Source organism: Plasmodium reichenowi, assembly GCF_001601855.1.
Source record: "Plasmodium reichenowi strain SY57 chromosome Unknown, whole genome shotgun sequence".
Lineage (NCBI taxonomy): Eukaryota > Apicomplexa > Aconoidasida > Haemosporida > Plasmodiidae > Plasmodium > Plasmodium reichenowi.
The window spans coordinates 1-727 of NW_017962387.1; the positions used below are offsets into that span (position 1 = coordinate 1).

General features: G+C 17.2%; 1 protein-coding gene across 1 annotated transcript; it reads left to right on the forward strand.

Annotated features, from left to right (window-relative positions):
• On the forward strand, positions 1–727 carry PRSY57_0019300B (putative membrane protein; the record flags this gene model as incomplete). The annotated part of the gene is made up of 1 exon (XM_020114259.1): positions 1–727. A coding segment is annotated over one exon (727 nt), but the record flags the coding sequence as incomplete, so codon positions are not given.

A 727-nucleotide genomic window follows, 5' to 3' on the forward strand; every position in this document is an offset into this window, starting at 1 on the left:
TAAGGACATATATTTTGTGGATAATATAAAAAAAATAAAATTCAATTATTTTACTTTTAACGATATATATACAGACCATGGGGGTTATAGTGGTATATCCCCTTCCCATAAAAATAATGACCCTAACGATGAATATGAAGATATAAATATAAACACAAATGAAAGAATATATACAAGTGAAAAAAAAAATACAAATGAAAAAATATATACAAATGAAAAAATATATGCAAATGAAAAAATATATACAAATGAAAAAATAAATACAAATATATATACAAATGAAAAAATAAATACAAATATATATACAAATGAAAAAATAAATACAAATATATATACAAATGTATGTAAAAATAATCCATTTAAAAATGTTATATATGATATCAAATTATTATACCCCACGTCCGATATAAAAACATGTAATAAAAATGAATATGCCTTATTAAATAATGTACCTAAAGAATATAATAAATTGGATACATTAAAAAGAAATAAAGATTGTTCGAATCCACTTTTTATAAATATAAAAATAAAAAATTTAAATATAAATATCACATTAAAAGATTTATTATATTTAATAAATAAGTTCAAAGAAATAAATTATTTTATAACATATTATGAAGATATAAATGTATTATTGTTTTATAAGTTATCTAGAGAAATGTTATGTAACCAATATATATGTAAAATAAAAAAAGAAAAAAGAAATACATCTTCTATACAATTTTTT